Source organism: Solanum dulcamara, chromosome 3 (genome assembly GCF_947179165.1).
Source record: "Solanum dulcamara chromosome 3, daSolDulc1.2, whole genome shotgun sequence".
NCBI lineage: Eukaryota > Viridiplantae > Streptophyta > Magnoliopsida > Solanales > Solanaceae > Solanum > Solanum dulcamara.
In genome coordinates, this window is record NC_077239.1 from 73095558 (window position 1) to 73113500 (window position 17943).

The 17943-nt window shown below is 33.6% G+C and overlaps 2 protein-coding genes across 3 annotated transcripts; one reads left to right on the forward strand and one right to left on the reverse strand.

Annotated features, from left to right (window-relative positions):
- Positions 1–623: 623 nt before the first annotated feature.
- On the forward strand, positions 624–6451 carry LOC129882867 (exosome complex component RRP4 homolog). Its single transcript, XM_055957353.1, has 7 exons — positions 624–905; positions 1041–1142; positions 1236–1281; positions 2067–2156; positions 3169–3234; positions 3429–3497; positions 5768–6451. The coding sequence occupies exons 1-7, from the start codon at positions 754–756 to the stop codon at positions 6218–6220; spliced, it is 978 nt and encodes a 325-aa protein (XP_055813328.1). The 5' UTR covers positions 624–753; the 3' UTR covers positions 6221–6451.
- Positions 6452–9180: 2729 nt separating this feature from the next.
- On the reverse strand, positions 9181–17054 carry LOC129882868 (uncharacterized). 2 transcript variants are annotated; one of them, XM_055957355.1, is made up of 12 exons: positions 16897–17054; positions 16360–16422; positions 14945–15395; positions 14401–14475; positions 13710–13763; positions 13434–13512; positions 13232–13359; positions 11760–11843; positions 11497–11580; positions 10743–10894; positions 10274–10424; positions 9181–9970 (listed from the first exon to the last, which is right to left on the reverse strand). In XM_055957355.1, the coding sequence occupies exons 3-12, from the start codon at positions 15302–15304 to the stop codon at positions 9671–9673; spliced, it is 1467 nt and encodes a 488-aa protein (XP_055813330.1). In that variant the 5' UTR covers positions 15305–15395; positions 16360–16422; positions 16897–17054; the 3' UTR covers positions 9181–9670. The 2 variants fall into 2 exon arrangements, with proteins under 2 accessions (XP_055813330.1, XP_055813329.1); XM_055957354.1 differs by lacking the exon at positions 16360–16422.
- Positions 17055–17943: the final 889 nt, after the last annotated feature.

The following is a 17943-nucleotide window of genomic DNA, read 5'->3' on the forward strand; positions in this document are numbered from 1 at the left end:
TGAACATCTAAGAGCTTAATGTTAAGGAGTGTATGCACAATTTATTCAACTAATAAAAATGTTTATTTTTATTTTTATATCGACGACAAGGATATTTTTTGATCAAATTATTGATAGCAAGCACATTTTTGAATCATCTATGAATGAAAGACATTTTTATTCATTTCGCATAGTTTAATGACATTTTGACACTTTTTTCTTGATTAAATAACTTGAGAAAATCTTTTACTAGTATTATGAAAACTTTGGCCGATTCTATGCAAGTGTTTTTGAATATCTACTTGGAAAAAAAAAGTCATGTTAAAATTCACTTCGACTTATTACTATTGATTCGATGATCCTTATAGGACGTGATCAATGATAATTAATTATTGGAGACAGACAAATCAGTAAAATAATAATACCCTCGCTTTATACCAACAACCACGATGATACAGAAAATGCAAGTATAATCCAAAATGATTGTGTAAAGCATTTGCATATGTGACATTTTAAAGGCGAACGATTTGAGAACCTCTGTACTTGACTTCCGTTTGTCAACTAACTCACCTTATCAATCTTTGCCATTAGTATTATTTAAATAGATAAATAATCTATAATTCTAAAAAAAAAAATCTAAAAAATAAAGATTCTTTTTGTTAATTTCATAGAAGCTTGGCAAAAAGGGTTTAAGAGAGGTTTTAGGGTTTCTTCTGCAACAGTAGTTCTTGGATTCTTCTTTTTCTTCTTTCTTCTCTTGGCAAAATCAGAGAAATGAGAGGCATACAACTATCTTTCAGCAACACCCAAAAGCTAAGATTAGAAAAAGCATTAACGCAGTTGGAATCCCTTTCTTCAAAGCTTAATTCCAATGCCACTGTCATTGTCGCAGACACCATTCCAGTCGACGAAGATGCCGCCCTCAAGTAAGTAGTCGAGTTCTTCTGTATCAATCATTTGTATCTACTTTACAACCCCTTTTTGTACAAATTAAGAAAATGGGTGTTAATTTCATGTTTCCAATTTTTGGTATTTGACCCATGTTTTGTATGTTGATGAAGGGGACATGGAACGTTGGAGATGGGCAATAATGTGGTAGCAACTGTATGTGGAGTGGTTGAGCGGGTGAACAAGCTTGTTTATGTTAGACCTTTAAGGGCCAGGTTTAGTGTTTTTGATAAGAATTTTGTTGATTAGTTAGTTTTTAAAGTGAATTTTTAAGCTGTAAAAGTTTTTTTTTTTTTTTTTTAATATAGGTACAAGCCGGAGATTGGTGATATTATAGTTGGCCGTGTTATTGAGGTGAGTCTGTGTTCCCTTGTCAATTTTGCTCCTTTCATGTTAAGGTGTTTTATTTTCTGCTACTTCTTATGTCAGTTATTGTAAATTTGGGTAATCTTTGCTCCTTTTATGTTTAGGTGCTTTAATTAGAAGTTTGCTGCTAGTCTTATGACAATTTGTTTCTAGTCGATTGAATCTGATTTGGGTAGTACTGTAGTAGTTAGAAACCTCAATTAAGACAAGACCTGTCGCAATGGTAATTGGTCTTTTTGGAGTTCAAGGCTTGGAATCAACTTCTTTTCAATATACCATTCTCTCCTACCTGCCAAACCCGGGAGCACTTTGTTCACAGTTCACTTAGCAAAATACAATTCTCTCCTAATGTAAACCCAGGTATTTGTAGGGGATAGAATAGACAGTTAAATTATTTCTGTTGGCTCTTCAGGTTTCCCTAGCATGATCATGGTGGTTTTTTTTAGTCTATCTATTGTTCGTAAAATATATAAGCTTCCACATTATATTATAGGAATCATTCTCTTTCAATCTAAGAGCTATTTCAATGATTCCCGTGTTTATAGTTCGAAAGGAAGAGGATCCCAGAAAATTAACTGAGGGTAAAATATGGACAATCTAAAAAGTGCGTACCTTTGGTGCTGAGTTTCACAGAAAGGGCACTAAGAGAACATAAAGGAAAAGAACACTTGTGTCCTCCTTTTTACTTGTCTCCATTTAGTTTGACAAGAAATATTAATGATTTCTTGTGCTTAGATATATATCTAATGATTATTAATGTTCTTTATGTTAAGGTTGCTCCAAAGAGATGGAGATTGGAAATTAATTTCAGCCAAGACGCTGTACTAATGCTCTCCTCAATGAATCTTCCAGATGGTATTCAGGTTATTGCTTACAATATCTGTAAGCCCATTTGAGCATGATCTCTGAATTGATTTTGGTCCCATTATGTGACGATTATATTTGCTTGATAGTTCACCAGTCAAGATTGTGTAATTTGGAGTCCTTATTGCATCTTTTCTGCATGTAAAGAAACATTTATAAGGAATCTGTTGAGCACTGAAATCAGGATCTCCTTTATTTCACCCTATGTACCCACTAAACCCTGTGTATTGAAATCATAGAGAAAAAAGAGCTAAAAAGATTTACCTATGGCTTTTATATCATTTTTCCAAATTCTTCAGTTTCAACCCCCCTTCCCCTCTGAGACTTGAAGACCCTAGTCTATTTCACTTTAGCAGCAGGGGACCAACTTTGGTCCACTTTGAAGAAGTTGTCTCTTTAACTTCCTCTGGTAACATGAATAGAATAGCCCAATGGATCTGTAATTCCAAGATAGCATGGATTCATATGACCAACCCCAACTTGTTTGGGATTGATGCACATTTGTTGTGGACCTGTGGTTGTTATGGATTCACTTCTGCCTGCCAGCATAAGTTAAACTTTGTCCAGCTTTTAACTCTATGCAAAATCTCATATTTAAAAGAACACTGCTGCATCTCAACATTCAAAGAGTTTGATCTTCATGGGCAACAAGTTTCTCCACAATTCCATTCTCTAAATTTGTCATAACAGCACAGTAAATTTATCGATTGTTCAATAAATAAACCCACTGCCTGACACTGGTGTTAAAGAGATCTGAAGTTCCCATGGTATTGAAACTAAAGAGTTAGAAGAGTGACATGTCTATAGAAGTTGGATCTTGACTTGTGGCTCGAGATGAAGAGCAGATACAACTTTTGAAGCTTGTCCCGTGAAGCAAATATACACTTCCTTGTCCTTTTCCTTTTTGCTTCCCTGGATTTCTGTCATCATGTTGCATTTTTTAGGTCTTTCTAAGAGTCATGGTCATAGTCATACTAAAATTAACTACTTCCTCTTATTTTATAATTCCAGAGGCGGCGAACAGCAATTGATGAACTCAATATGCGAAGCATATTTGTGGAGAATGATGTCATATGTGTAAGCTCCCCAGTTCTTTTGATTATTTATCAAATTCTTGAACGGACCATTTAGGTGTGGCATGCATCTGTGGATTATGATGAATGCAACTATGTCTCGTCTGTCCTTACTGTTTATATATGCATGTCATACCCCTTTTATTTTATTTTATTTTCTGCAAGTATAGTAATACAAGTGAAATTGCCCATCTTCAGGCTGAAGTTCGTGGTTTCCAACATGATGGGAGTCTACACCTCCAAGCTAGAAGCCAAAAGTACGGAAAGGTGTGTTCTCAGAATTGAAATTAGAACATAAAATTTTATTTCATAGTTATTGTATTGATTATCAAGTTGGAAATAGACACCTCAATTTTCTCTCAGCTTTCCTTCCCCCTCCCTATTTGACCATAAGAGCTTTCTGTGACAGTAGGACTTGGATACAATATTCAATCTCCACAAGGTGGGGATACATGTTTCTAGCATTTACAAGAGATTTTAGGTAGATGGATTTACGGTTGATAAAAACCATGGATTAAACGTTTTCCATTTAAAAAGGCGCAAAATAGTCTTCCATAATAGCTGGGATGGAGTTGCTTGCTTGTAGGAAGCAGGAACATGATATGTCTGATGAAGTTTTAGAAGTTAATGTTAATTTTCTATGGTCTAATGAGTTCTTTGTCACGACCCAAATTACCCCCTAGACTTGATTAGCACCCAGCACATACCACCAGCTAGGCGAAATCACATTCCTATATCTTAACCATTAATTCTCAACATTTAATAAATCAAATAAGTACCCAAACAATATGATAATTAATTACAAAATAATTAGTATCTTCAAATATTAATTTGAAACTCTTGCCCAAACCCCACACTAGACCATGGAGCATCTAAGAGAATCTCAAAAGGCTCGACGTTGGGTCTATAAACCCAATAAATAAATGATAAAGACTCTTTTGACAGCCTCCACGAACAATGCAGCGGCTCACCTCTATAACTAGATCAACTCTAGCAAACTCTTCAACTGTTAGCTTCGTCGTCTGCAATAGTGAGTTATACATAAATATAACCTAGTAAGATCCTCAATCCGTCACTTTAAATAACCCTAGAACAAATGTTAGAAAATAAAAACACACAGTGAGCACAAAAATAATATGCACATAATTGTATTCATAATGTAATACTCAATAAGGTCCAAATAAATGTTCGCCAGGGACACTACATATCTTCACACAATATTCACTAAGGACTTGTCATAAACGATTATGAACCGGGCTTGCCTAGTGCGAGTTACCGCTTCTGTGTGGTTTGCGAACTATTGCCTAAGAGCGGGAGTTTTACCCTGTGCGCACCCAAAGGGTAGCGGTTGCGGGTTTCCCTTGTCATCAAGAAAAAAAATGATTATGAACAAAATCAACCAATACCTTGGCGAACAGCATACACAATGCCCCAACCTCATGGCTCGTAGCCATATCGCACCATGAAACAATTTATAAAGAGAGTTTAGTGTACTTGAAAATAAATATATGCGCTCGTCCCAACTCATGGACCAAGCAATGCCCCAACCTCATGGCTCATAGCCATATCACACCATGAAACAATTTATAAAGAGAGTTTAGTGTACTTGAAAATAAAATATATGCGCTCGTCCCAACTCATGGACCAAGCAGAGAAAACACATTTTTAAAACGGATTTGAAAAGCAAGCACCCAAATCTTATAGTCTCACTTACTTCAAATTCATAACTCAAGCGCCCTTTTCAATAAAGCAGAACTATACTCTCAAATCACCTCAAAACAAAAAATCTTTGTAGTCTGAGGTGATCCCAGAGCATATTTTTGCTTTATTGGAAAGCGTGCTTGAGTTGTAATTTGAGGTAAGTGAGACTTTAAGGTTTGGGTGCTTGCTTTTCCAACCCGTTTTAAAAATATGTTTTGTTTGTCTGGTCCATGTGTTAGGACGAGTGTGTGTTTGGCAGAATCGATGGTCTTTGAGGTCAACCACATATATTTTGCTTCCTGTTAATTTGACCAAATCTGCTTACTGTTATTGAACTTGAGAGATGATAAATTCTAAACTGTATATATATTTTAAAGGATTAAAATGAATCTATCTCTGACATAAAGGACAATATTAGTTAAAACCTCAGGGTACAAACGGCAGAATTTTTACCAGAGCAGATGAATCTAACCATAAAGTTTGAATAGATAATACGGAGGACCTTGACATGATCTGCATTAGATTGCTATTTTGCTTTACGTGCTGGCAAGAAGGCCTTTTACATGCTGACATCACCATCACATAGAGATATACTTTTCAGTTGCTTCTCGTCATGTTACGTCTCTTTTTTGTGGGGGTGGAATGAGATGTTCATTTTACACCAAAGATTTGCAATTTTTTTTGAGACGGAAAGCTTTGCAATTTTTGTTTAGGCCCTTGAATATGTTTCAGATTTCAGACATTGTTTATCAATTTTTTGAGAAAATGTGATCGGATGATTTGGTATTTCTACTTGTTGAATTCTTCTGAACAATTCTATTTTTCTTTTTTAATAGCTTGAAAGAGGGAAACTACTCAAAATCCCTCCATATCTAGTGAAAAGGCGTAAACAGCATTTCCACCATCTAGATCAATATGGAGTTGACTTGATTTTTGGCTGCAATGGATTTATTTGGGTTGGGGAACATGTTGATGTAAAAGATGCCATGGTGGAGGATCAAGTAAATAAGTCTGATCCACAGAACACCCATTCAGCAAGCTTACCAGGTTCTAGTGAAGAACCAACTGATACACCACTGGAAATAAGACAATATATATGCAGGATAGCAAATGCCATCACGGTATTCTCTGCTTTAGGCTTCATGGTTAATTTGGACTCTGTAATGGAGACAGTTACCTTGAGCTTATCTTTGAACCTTGGTGTACATGAGATGCTTGAAGCAGAATTCCATGTGCGAATTGCTGAGCAAGAAGCTGAACGACGGAGCACATCAACAAGAAGGAAATAGTTTTCAACTCATCATTTGGATTTGCCTTTCTTGGACTGTCAATTATGCAAGTTAAAAGAGATTGGGAATCTATTCAGCTGAATTGGGTTGCACTATGTCACCCTTTAATTGAAAAAGATAGATTGCTTTTGTAAAAGAGTTTCCTACTTCTAATTCATGTGCATTAGTTAAGGAATGAGCTGAGGATAAAATATTTTTTCTTCCTAACCATGTTATTTATCTGTGTTTTCACTTGCCCCTCTACTGTACTACACTACTGACTGCAGGTACTCTTCATTGAGGACACTAGAGAAAAGTATTTTCTTTGTTAAAAATGTAAAATTAGTTTGAGCATATATCCTTTTGTACTTTTATAAATTTTCGAGGAGAAAATATAGAGATTTATGTTCTCAGTATCACTCTGTCCAAGTGTATAACCCCAATTATCTCATTTTTACAAATATTAATCAATTAGGCTGATTTTAACTATAATTTAAAATACTTAAGACAGTGTTTTCTTAAGCTATAATCATGATTTTTCTTTCTTTTTTTAATGCTTAAAAATTGATTGAGATTTGAGAGTGATAGTCATGTTTAGCACATTTAAACATTATTCGGTGTGTCAAAGTGAAAAATTAAAAATCTCATGTTGAGGTTTTTAAATGCCTGAAATCACACAAATGGGTTTGTGATTTGTTGAAATTTTTGACAAATGGATTACTGAAATTTGTTGGGAAGTCATTTTGAAGTTGTATTTAAAAATTTGAAGCTGTTCGACGAGAATTTGATCTATTTGGTGATCTTTTTGATCTATTTTAGTGGGTTAAAGTTTGTAGGATAACAGTGTAAAAATACGTACAAAACTACAAATACCTCTTATACACTAATATAATATGAATATGGTGTATATAGTAAGTAAATAATATTACAGTATATATCTGGTGTATAAACACTTTTACAAGAATAAATAAATAATAATTATGTGAATGTAAACTAAAAATATAACTATATGAATATACTATATTGTGTTGAGTCTGTAAGGAGTTGCAAGCCTCCTAAAGTTTACAAGGGCAAAGGTATATTGTACATTGATGAAGTGATAAAACAGATGCTGGGAAAGAAGTCAAAGTGAGATACCTTGGTTCATAGTTCTTTCCTAAGCTTTATTCTTTTTTGTAATCCTATTAAATGATCGTTGTAGCATCTTCTTGTATGTAACCGGTTAAATAAAATTAGCGGCCTAAAATCTTTTTTTTTTTATAAAAGGCCATCAAAGGTATATTTCTTGCTTATTCTTTTATGACGAGTGAAATGATATTTGAAAAAATAAAATTATGTTTGGACATGTATTTTTTAAAAAATTAATTAGATTAATGGTAATCTAAAAACTCATCTTGAACGTATAAATTGCTCCAAAGCGGGTAGCGAATACTGGATGGGAAAAAAATAAAAAAGAGAGAAATTGTTCTATGAATATCTTAGGTAATTTGTTTATTGGGGCAATTTCAAATATATACAATAAACTAATTAGTTTACAACAAATATAGCCATAGTTTATTTACATATAAAATAGCCAAAATCATAAAAAATATGCAGTGACTATACACTGACTATACAATATAAATTACTTATACATATCTATACACTGAATATACATTATGATACACTCAAAAACTGAATATAGCTTGATTATACATGAAATATACATTGATTATACAGGCCTATACAGCGAATTGACCATTTTTTTAGTAGTTACTTTGGCCGAATGGCACTGGGTGTAATTTGCCCTTTGTTTTGTTTATTTTCAATGGAGGACAAGCTACTTAGAGCCCTTTTGGATTAGCTTATAAGTTTCCGAAAATAGCTTTCAATTTTTTGAGTATTTGGCCAACTTAAAGTCATTTTATGCTTAAAATAAAGAAAAAATTATCAAATTACACACCTTATATTCCTATATTTTCAATTATTTCCTACCATTTGTAAAAAATTTAAAATGAGAAACTTACATAAATATACAATATTAAGAAAATATTTACCATTTATAGCAATAAAAAAATAATTTCACTGAACACTTATAATACATTTATAATACAGTTTTAATACATATTGCAGAGAACTATTTATAAAACATATATAATACAAGTTTTATAGATGGATAATACATTTATCACATATTTTAATAAACTTATAATACATTATGTTAGTTTCTTACTACACAAACATAATATATATTTTAAAACACTTATAATACATTTATATTGTATGCATAATTCACTTTTAATACAAGTGTAGATTTATCATAATATTGCTATATATTGCTATAAATAGTAATAAATAAAAAATATCGCTAAAATCAGTAATTAATTTTTAAAAAGCACTTAATCAAGTAATTTTTCCTTTTAAAAATCCCTCTTCTGATATATATGAATGACGCTGATACATCGCGATTTGATACACAAGTCATTTTCATGATATATCGCTAGTTGATACAAAACAAACACACAATGTATCAGTAAAACATAAGTTTTACTGCTATTTTTGTTGTGTTCATGATATATTAGGTGTTATAAGCTGATTCATAAATTTTATTGATATTACAATGTTTGGTTTGTATCAACTAGCGATGTATCATAAAAAGAACTTATATATCAAATCGCGATGTATCAGCATCATTCGTATGTATCAGAAATCTGGAAAAAAAAAGAAAATTCAGGTAATTACCAAAAAAGTCGGGATAAATTGTAATTGACTTTTTCACTATGAGATTTAAGTAATCATCCCTAAAATAAATCCAAAAAATAATTGAACCTGTTTGACTTAGCTTATTTAAAGCAGCTTATAAACTATTTTAAATAAGCTAAGCCAACAAGCACTAGTTCAAAAATGCATCATCACGCTCTCAATATGCTTCTAAGTTCTAATTATCCGTTGCCAATTCAAGTAAAGAGTCATTTGCTTGTCATAAAATTAAACATCATATATTTGAGATTAACAGTGATATGATATTTGCTATAATTGGACAAATACTTTTTTTCTCAAAGCCAAGAAAATTCAACTGATACACTGAGAGCAAGAAAGAACTGTTGTGGTTTTTTACATGACAGGAAGCAACTGGTCCATCCCATTGACACTAGTTCCTCTATAACTGAAGATCAACCAACCAACCAGTCCAGTATCAGGTGCATAATTCACTATCCCTCCTGATAACAACTACAAACCCATTGTAATCCTACGGGTGGGGTCTAGGGAGAGTATAGTGTACACGGACCTTAACCCTACCTTGAGAAGGTAGAGACTACTACTGATAAATTTCGAGAGTTCACAAGAATAGAGCCTAAAACACTTTGTCACCCTGCTGTTCTTCAAGCTATTGCAGCCTATTTAATGGATACCAAATCAGGCGAAATCTCGTTGTTGAGAAAGCTTTCATGTTGAAAATAGTTCTAGAATTATTTTGCCTGGTAGTCATGATCAGATTGTAGTAACACTAGGCTCTGGTTTTACCATTATCTTGACTGGTTTCCCGAGCTTTGATTTATCTTCCATTCGAGCAATTTCAAGAGCCCTCTCACAAATAGGATATCCCTGATCATCCCATGACTCTAGTATTATGCCAGAACCAATACAAGTCCTTCCATCATAAAAGGCCGCAAACTGTCCAGCTGCCAAACCCTGATCATCTCCAGATAACCTGACAACTGCAACTTCCTGGCCATGTTGATCAACTTCCATGACCAAGCTGCAGTTGTAAAAACCAGGACCATGACGAACCTACAGAACAATTGAAAATGAGCATTTGCTTGTACACCAACACCTCTGACTCTGAAATTCTAGTGTTACCAAGCTCACAATGCAAAACTTAAATATGACAAGAGTGCTCCCAAAATAAAATAATCAAGGCGACAGAACCAAAATCCAAGAAAGTCAACTGTATTTCACTTGTGTGCCATGTCACGCACATCTTAACATTTGCTCTTTACAACCTAAGCTCATGTTGGACATTCTTCCATAAGTAAAAGGTGCCATTAAACTTAAGAAAAAGAAAATAAAATGGGGAGAAAAGGAAAGATTTACCTTGCATTGAAGCTCATTGATTTGTCTAGTAAGTAAACCACTGAGCCATTTCAAGGATCCAACGCGAAATAACCGTCTTTTCTTGTCAACAGAGAAATAATTTCTTGATACATAGACAACATTATTTTTAATATCCTTCTCCACAACATACCTACAAAGCAAGCAAGATATCTAATTGGTTCATTTAAAGATACATGGAAAAGATTGACACATTCGGATTGATGTGACTAACTTCTCAAGAAGTCCTAAATGTCATGAAGGCCAGGACCATAAGATGACAATGCAAGCATTTTGTTATCTGTTTAGTGTGGATTATCGCAACTATCATCTTGTTGAAGATCAAGCAGCCATGAGCGGTAGGTGGTTAATAACACCACAAAAAACAGTTGAATATAAGAGATAATCAAATTGCTTAACCACATGAGACAACAGATACTACATATATTAAGAAAGAGCTCATAGCGCATACCAGGGCCCTCCAGGAAGACGTAAACCTTGGCGCTGGCCAATAGTATAGAACCAAAAGCCACGGTGGTTTCCAAGATAATCTCCATTCTCTGCTTCCAATATAATACCTTCTGATTCTCCAATGTGTCTAGCAACAAATTCACTGAATTTTATCTGAAATTCCAAATGGAACTGACACTAAGATCTTTGGGGGACAACTGAACTTTTTCCAAAAATTAGAACAAAACTTAATCTTTTTGGAGAAGTGTGCAAAATCTAACAAAATTAAGAAAGTATATAGCTACAAGATGACTCTATGACTAAAGCTTTTGTTGTGTAGACTTCTATGCAGAAGATGAAGCTTTGAATATAGAGCTGATCATGGTTATGAAATTACTTATATTACTTGTACTGGTGGATGGAAACTATGAACCTCCACATCCTTTATACCACGCTGGCACTGGCAGACTGATATAAAATTATCTTAAATATAGTAAAAATATTGTAAATCCCACCCACTTCTCATAGACAAGTTTACACAATTACTGTCTGCCGCAACTAATTCGGAAAGCTCATACATTGTTATTTAGCAAATGATACTCATGAATCATGGTTAAGAAAGCTAATTAACTGATTACAACTTACCAGCAGAATAGCTAAATGAGTTAGTAACTTATTTGATTTACTCCATGAGAATGACAAAGGTTGGCCAAACAACACCTTATACCAAAAAAAAAAAAAAATCATGTAGCTGACTATGTGCTGGTAAAACAGACCTTGCCGAGAAAACATATTCCTTGTGAATCCTTCCTGTCTTGGTTTGGTAGATTAAATGACTTAGCAAGCATGCGGACTTCATCCTGCATATATGTGATGAAAGATTAAGAGCGATTCAGCTCAATGAAGACTTGAAATTTTCAAACGATCACGCCCCAGAAGAAAGGAGGGTGAAGACAGATTCACTCTCTACGAGTTAATATTTGATTATTAAAAATTTATTGTAAAGAAGATAAGTGCAAAGATAACAGCCTCACCTCACCTTTTGTATACATCCAAGTGGGAAAATAAGTCGTTTAAGCTGAGCCTGTGAGAGATGAGAAAGGAAGTAGGTTTGGTCCTTGACCTGAAACAGCACCACTGCAGACATAAGAAATCATCTGGATTGACCCAAAAAAGTGAACGAAAAACTCGGGAGCAAGGACGCTTTAGAGTTTTAGGAATATCAAATGAAGCTAAAAGCAAGCACAAACATCATGAATTTAGAGTACAGAAGTTGCATTTATAGACAAAACTTCCAAAATACATAAAAATTGAATATATAAAATGGAATTTCAAAGAATGTCACTCATATGTTATTTAATGTTACTGTTAGTTATAATACGACATGAGAATTCTGAAAAGAACCAAGTATGCCACAAATAGGCAGGAGGTTTTGAAGAGTCTTCCAATCTAAGGTTCCAATGAAAAAAAGGAGAACATCACTTGCACAACATGCTACCCTCACAAACTTAGGGGTGTCAAATAGGAAGGTCGGGCTAAATTTAGGCCGGTCAAAAAAAGTTGAGTCAATAATTGGCTCATGATCCATCCAGTCGGAAATTCACTCGAATCAAAATGGATTTGGACATTTGGCCAATTTGGGCAAAACTGTGAATTATAGCCCAATCTGCCCAAGTCGAACCAGTTTTTCATTTGTATGTTTTTTCACCAAATCAAAAAAGATTTTCCTTTATTTACAAGAGAAATTCTGTGGAAGTGTACATATCAAACAAACAAAATATAATCCAATTACTCTTATAACCTTGCAATGCTTCTCTACGCATAGGAAAAGGTGTAAGATATACAACTGTCAGTAAATCAGGAATCAAGGTGTGGCAAATTAAACCACTTCTCCTGTGATCAAAAGATGATGAACTCCCAGATAATGTTCACACTTGGAGCAGTATTGATTCTACATATGAACCTTCAACAGAATGATATATTCGCTTTGGTTGTTTTTCTGTTTTAAAGCATAATTTGGAGATCTACGTCACAAATTTCATTATGAGATAAACCCGTTTCTCAATAAGACGCTTCATCACATTTACTATATTTTCAAGTTAAGAACCAAATGTAAAATATCTCAAGAAACATCCCAAACTTAACTGAAAGAAGTATACAGACGGTCGTGAAAAATGTCAATGAAAAGATCAAAGAAGAAATCTGATTAAAAGCATCAGAGGCTAGGTTAGTTGTGAAGGTGTTAAATCAAACATCCAATCCTCAACTGCTAAATGCCCGACTCTTAAGAAAAGAACTTTTTTTGACCATAATGTTTAATTTCCAATCATGGATAGCTGCCTAAGTCTATTCAATTTCCCATATGTTTATCCTTTTACCTACAATGAAGCAAGACTCTTTCCCACCACTCTCATCTTCAAGATCTCCCCTTCTCAAGTAAACATATCAAACTTTACAAAACAAAATATGGTAAGAGGCTCTAATAAACATATATGAATATTAAAAACACACCATATCTTTTGACAATTCCAAGATAGAAGGTTCGTCTAGCTGTGCAGTAGATGCATGGACAATCTTTGCATAATGTCCTGAAGCAACAAAGTCAAATTCCATTCCACTAATGGCATCCATAAAAGCACCTGAAAATAAATTTGCCACTTTCAGGCTGAGAAACTAAAGAATAGTGGATTGCTTTTCGTATAAGATGACTGACCAAATTTTATTCTAGTATTACAAAGGACATCTGGATTTGGAGTCCTGCCACATTTGTACTCCTCAATGATATATGACACCTAAACATGGAAAACTAACTAATCAAAAAACAAACTAATATTATGCCGGAGCTTTCATCAGTAGCCCCCCACTTATATTTATATTGCATCACATAAAGAAACCTTTGTATAGAAACCCAATCTAAGGTAAATAAAGTTCCATTCATAGGGTGACAAAATGTGCAATTAAAGCAGCTGAAAATTAACCAGAAACATACCACATTATTCCAATATTCATCGGTCAAATGGACAACTTCCAATGGTACATCAACCTGAGAAGTCCAAAAACAAATGTTGTCGAAACTTAATTGGAAATATCAAACTAACTAATACAAGAGAAACACCCTCGCCCTCCCTCCTTCCCTCCATAACAGGAATCATCAACGTGAAAAGAGCTTGTGGAAACATAACATCAACCTGAAAAGCACTTGCGGAAACATAGTGGGAAATATCAGATTACTAATGCAAGACCAGGAAAAAAACAATGACCCATAATCTGGATTATGTGCAAAAGGTAAAGTGTGTCATGTCCGAAAACAATTCCGATTGAATCTTATTTTAAACTATTTGGTATAGTTATCCTTTTCCCTTTTTCCACAGCCAGGCCAGGAAGTTGTATAAGCTTGTCCATTAACAATAGATTTTAATTCTCCACAGGCCTTTGACGTAATTAACAAGTGTTGCAAATTTGATGGATCTATCGCCCCGTCCCCGCCCCACCCAAAAAAAGTTAACAATAATAAAAAGAAACCAGCAAATAATGCAGTGAGTAACTAGCATTTAGCAGAAATTTAACCAAAATCAATCGGAACTATCACTACAGAGATGACACTACGTCTTATAATGTATCAAAATTCTCTTCCAGACCAATACATAAAAAGAGAAAATAACCAAGGAAAAGCGAGTGACCTGGTCACAAACAGCCTTCGCATATTTCAAGTCATCCTCCCATGGGCATTCAGACCAAAAGTTCTCAAAGTCCTCCTACAAAAGAAAAGGCAATACACTTGATAATTGTTTAAACTGCTTGAAACTAAAAAGATTAAGGGCTCATTTTGTTTAAGGTATAAGGAAAGCCATCCCTGGTATAAATTTCACATAGCTAATAGAGTGTAGGTCAGCATCATACAATTCTCATTACTAATTTAATCTTTCATAACTGCTACAACATTTGATTCTTAACTAATACGTACATCATTTTATCTTAGGTATTAAACTATACATTAGTAATTGGCATAATTTATCTGAGAATCAAGGTACAATTAGTTTACAAAAACTTGTCTTAAGAAAAATCTAACACTACCGCTAAAATAAGACACTGCTACACTTATTTTGATCTATCAAAAGGGATAGAGACGGAGGGATAGTAGTAAACAACCCATATTCTTCAACTTTGCATGGCAACTTAAACGAAGAGTAGTTAATTTGGGGCAGAAGTAGTAAAATTACATACTTGAAACCAAATCTTGAGATAGAAAGCAGTGCAGGAATGTCCAGCAGCATGAAGTAGCCGAAGAGCCACGCTACTATCAACGCCGCCACTAACCAAAACCGCCACTTTGAGAGGATTCTTGTGAGGCATCGAGCAAGATAAGTATCTGGGATCGATTTTTTCATCCCCACAATTCCTGATTGGGGATGAAACTGAAAGGGGTTTCAGCGAAAACAGTCGTCTTGCAGTAGTTGTAATCTTTCTTGGCTGAGAGAAAACCTGGATAAGGGGCTTTTGGAAAGGGTAAAGGGAGAACAAGTGCTTGAGAGAATGTGTATATTGAAAGGGTAGAGGAATTGCTGACATGATTGCCCGTTGCATTTCTGTTCATTTGGGGAGTAAGGTCTCTGAAATTCTGGCTATGGAATGTACTCCCTCCGTTTCGTATTAGTAGTTTCTGTATTGCACGCCCCTGAAGATATAATAAGAAATATTATTTACTAATTTACCCTTATCTCTCTTCATAAATATGGCTAAACTAATTTTATAGGTATTAAAACAATAATAACTAGTTATTATATATATTTGGGTGCTCACTCAACTTAGTAAGATGTTAGACATGTATTTGCAATACATTATCTTGGATTTTGTTGTAAGATACTTTATTTACTAATATAAGGATTTGAGTGGTTTAATTTAAGGTCTAAATATTTCCAACGTAATGAAAGAAGAAAATATTTTTTTAACTTCAACATTTTTCAAGTAAAAATAAGATCTTCATCCACTATTAAATTCTTTTGGAAATAGGGGTGGACGTCGTTGGTCAGGCTCGGTTTACGAAATTTCAGTTCGGTTTAATCGGTTTTCAATGTTTCATTTGGTGCACCAATAACCTAAACGAAATTACTTCGTTTTTTTTCTAATTTTGGTTTGGGCCTGCCATATTGGCTTTTTATTTTGACATATTTTTACTAAAAGTAGGTGTTTAAAGGATTAAATTCATGATGATTCGTAACCTGCTATGTTCTAAATCTCTCAAGGTTCTTTTTTTCTCTTTCTATATACACTTCAATTGAATGTTTCTTATCTTTTCCCTCCTACTTAGGATGAAGTTGTCATCTTTTAGTTTTCACTTTTTTTTTCTTCAGCTGCAGCAGCCAAGAAGAACACAGCAGCTGTGCAAGAATAAAGTTGTAGCAGGTGTGCAAAATTCAGTTGTAGCAACCAAGAACAACATAGCTGTTGTGCAAAATTCAGTTGTAGCAGCCAAGAAGAACATAGCAGTAGTGCGAAACTCAATTCTAGCAGCCAAGAAAAAACATAGCAGCTGTGCAGCAGCCAAGAACATAGAAGCTGTGCGAAACTATGCAATTACCATATGCAGAAAATAGTAAATACTACTTGACAATCAAGCTTGAAAGAACCAAAATACATACCACAAGTCCAAAAAGCTCTAGCAGAAGTAGCTAAACAAAAGAAAAGCTTCATACACGATTTACCTGCTAAACTTTCTAAGGACTCAAAAAACTATCATCTTATCACAAAAGGATCTAAAACTTCTAATAAATACAAGACATCCACAAGCATAAATCAATAATATGAAATACACAATAACACATAATAATAGTAATGGATAACTGAACAGAATCTCAACTCAACCATACGAAATTACGAATAAGAAAACTTAGGACATTGACAATCAGAAATCAAATTCATGGTTTCAAGCCTTCAACGAGCAGAAAACTTCAATAGCTTTAACATGGAGTTCAAAAACTTCAAATACAGATAAAAAAAAAAATCGAAATTGCTTCTTCAACAAGCACAAATCAAGCTTCGAACTAGTCTAAATTCATATGGTGTGTACATTTGAGTTCTTTTCAAGAAAATTTCAACATATTTAATATTTTTCTTAATCTTCAATTGATTCTTTTTTTAAAAAAAAAAAAAAAAGAAAAAAAAAAGAGGGCACTTACCTGAAACGAGGAAAAGCGGCGGCAGGCGGCAACCGACGGCAGTAGACGCGACGCGGGCAGGCGGAGGCACCGGCTCTGTCTCCTCGAGTTAGGACTCTGTAATGTCTGGTCGACTATCTGAGGCTTGCTCTTTTCGTGTCACCTCTTAATTGTTATTTGTATAAGATTTTCAGTTAAATAAATTTTGTTGGGAATTTTTCTTTCTCCATTTGGGGCTCATTATTTTTTATTGAGATTAAAGTTTCAATCTGAATATATATTTAATGATTAAGATATTGTCTCTAATATTTAAATAATAAATTGAGATTGTGTATTAATTAGTTCGATTTGATTTTGAACTTTATTAATTTGACTTATCGGTTATTGATTTGTAGACGTGCTTAACTGGTGTAGAATCATTAATGTATTGTATCAATTATCGATTTATCAATTATTGATCGTTATCGATTTGATTATCGATTTAATCATTAAGATTTGATTAAAAAATTATTGAAAAATACTTAGAAACAAGGTTACAAACCAAATGAACCATGCACATAGATTGATAAACTGCATATTGCTCAAAAACAAATACTGACACATTGTAGAATAACCCAGAGTTTGAGACAGTCAAAAATAAAAGTATGAAACTAAATCTTAAATTAAGGATTTTATTTACCGAATGGTATAAATATAATTTATTAATTTACTATCGAATTAGCGGTTGACTCGTTAATAAAAAATCTCAAACCGTTAAGAATCGATAATCCGATAATTAAAAAAATTAAAATCATTATCAAAACTGCTAAACCAATAATTCATTATCAATAGATCAATAACTTTTTTTTTGGTTAATATTTTGAACAGACCTACAATGAATGATTAATATGTTTGTTTTTCAACATTTGAACATGTATAATATATGTATTTATAAGCATAATTAATATACAATTTAAATAAAAATAACTATTATTATATATTAGAAAATTATAAATTTAATTTAAAAAATTATTATTAGATAAAAAAAATATTTATGTTCGTTAGTGATGATGAAAATGATTTGTTGTA